General features: G+C 40.6%; 1 protein-coding gene across 1 annotated transcript in view; it reads right to left on the minus strand.

The window, feature by feature from the left end:
* Positions 1 to 1,809, minus strand: part of EMWEY_00044810 (DNA mismatch repair protein, putative) — a gene marked incomplete at both ends in the record, with an annotated part of 1,899 nt that extends 90 nt beyond the window's left edge. The window contains 4 exons of the mRNA XM_013482958.1: positions 1 to 39; positions 282 to 472; positions 681 to 819; positions 1,582 to 1,809. The exon at positions 1 to 39 is cut by the window's left edge and continues 90 nt beyond it. Coding sequence (XP_013338412.1) covers positions 1 to 39; positions 282 to 472; positions 681 to 819; positions 1,582 to 1,809 — 597 coding nt within the window. The remainder of the gene's footprint in view (positions 40 to 281; positions 473 to 680; positions 820 to 1,581) is intronic.
* Positions 1,810 to 1,981: the final 172 nt, after the last annotated feature.

Raw genomic sequence — 1,981 nt, forward strand, 5'->3', positions numbered from 1 at the left:
TTGAAAATGTTTCTGAAATACCTCCCGACGAAATACCTCCTACACACAAAACCCTAAACCCTAAACCCTAAACCCTAAACCCTAAACCCTAAACCCTAGAGAGGGAGAGTTTAATCGGCGGCACCAGAACCACCCAATATAGCTATCTACGAGGGTTTAGGGTTTAGCATGGATACAGTAGTAGAAAAAAAACCAAGCACAAGCATCGCTGTGTGTGTGCCTCTTAAGGGTTTAGGGTTTTCTAGGGTTTATTAGGGTTTATTAGGGTTTAGGGTTTATACCTGCATGAATGCCTCAACAATATCATGCCTTTTGCTGATTTCTTCTGCATCTACAAGAGGCTGAGTAATAATAATATGTAATCTACGCATGCCTAGAGGTGTACAACAATAACGAGAAAATAAACCATAAATAGATCCAACTCCTCCTCCTCCTGATGTTGCTGCTGCTGCTGCTGCTGCTGCAGCAGCACCTATACATACATAATAAGTAACACTAACACAAAAAACCCTAAACCCTAAACCCTAAACCCTAGAGGAAAGCTCTCATAAGAAGCAGCATATAGTTCAACTCTAATCCTATCTAGGGTTTAGGGTTTAGGGTTTAGGGTTTATGTGTACTTATTTTGTCATGTGCTGCTGCATGCGCTTCCCCGTATTTGCTGTTGCAAGGGAGAATACGCTGCAGCACCTGCTGCTGCTGCTGCGGTGGCGGCAGCAGGTGCAGCGCAGCAGCAGCAGCAGCATCAATATTAAGAAAAGAAGCAACAGGGTATGGCCCTATTGAGCAGGCATGGTAAAGACTCTCATCAGAGGCAAGCTGCGCAACCACAAACCCTAAACCCTAAACCCTAAACCCTAGATAGTCTATAGTACATAATAGATAATAGAAACTAAACCCTAGACAACAAACCCCGAATCCTTTACAACCCTAAACCCTAAACCCTCCCCCTCGCCCCCCAAAAAACCCCAAACACTAAACCCCAAACCCTAAACCCTAAACCCTAAACCCTAAACCCTAAACCCTTACACTCCAATAAGAGATAAGAGCAGCAAGAGCAGTAGATGCAACATCAAGACGGAGTTCTCTTGCTAATGCAGGTTTTATAGCAGGAGGAGGAAGAAGAAAAGAAAGATCTTGTAGTAAATTATCCTCTATACACAAAATAAATAAATAAATAAATAAATAAAATAAATAAAATAAATAAAATAAATAAAATAAATAAATAAAATAAATAAAATAAATAAATAAATAAATAATCTTACGTGTAAATATATTTTTTTTTGCCTCTATTAATTCAGCCCCAACTGCATGCACGCAATGCGGCAATCTTCTTTGCCAACTTGTTGCCTCTCCATGAGGATATATAACAGATGCAGCGCCAACCTATTTACAGCAGCAGCAGCAGCAGCAGCAGCAGCAGCAGCAGGAGCAACAGCAGCAACAGCATGGGGAAAAGAAGTGTTACATGTGCTACACGTGTAGTGTTTAGGGTATAGGATGTAATATAATAGGATAATTAGGGTTTAGGGTTTATATATCTAGGGTTTAGGGTTTAGGGTTTAGGGTTTATATATATACCTGTATAAGTATAGATTCAAGAGCAGTAAGATGCTCATCAGAGGAGATTTCTGCAAGTTGTAGGGAAGACTTTCTTGGATCAAATATAGCAATACCTAAAGAAAGTGTAGATCCAATAGAAGAATTCTTCCCTATTACTGCACATAATACTGCCTCTGTGCTGCTGCTGCTGCTGCTGTCTATAACAGATGAAGAAAAAGGAGAATCCTCTGATGATTGAGAATCCATCTTTTATATTTTACTCAATAATATAAACAGCAGCAGCAACAAAATCGATAAATTATCCGCCTGCAACAGGCTGCTGCACCTGCTGCTGCTCCTGCTGCTGCTCCTCCTGCTCTTGTTACACACCGATAAAGAGGTACAACGAGGCGACGCCTCGTCTTATTATATTATACCC

The sequence above is a fragment of the Eimeria maxima genome, genomic scaffold (assembly GCF_000499605.1).
Source record: "Eimeria maxima Weybridge genomic scaffold, Emw_scaff873, whole genome shotgun sequence".
In the NCBI taxonomy this organism is placed as follows: Eukaryota; Apicomplexa; class Conoidasida; order Eucoccidiorida; family Eimeriidae; genus Eimeria; species Eimeria maxima.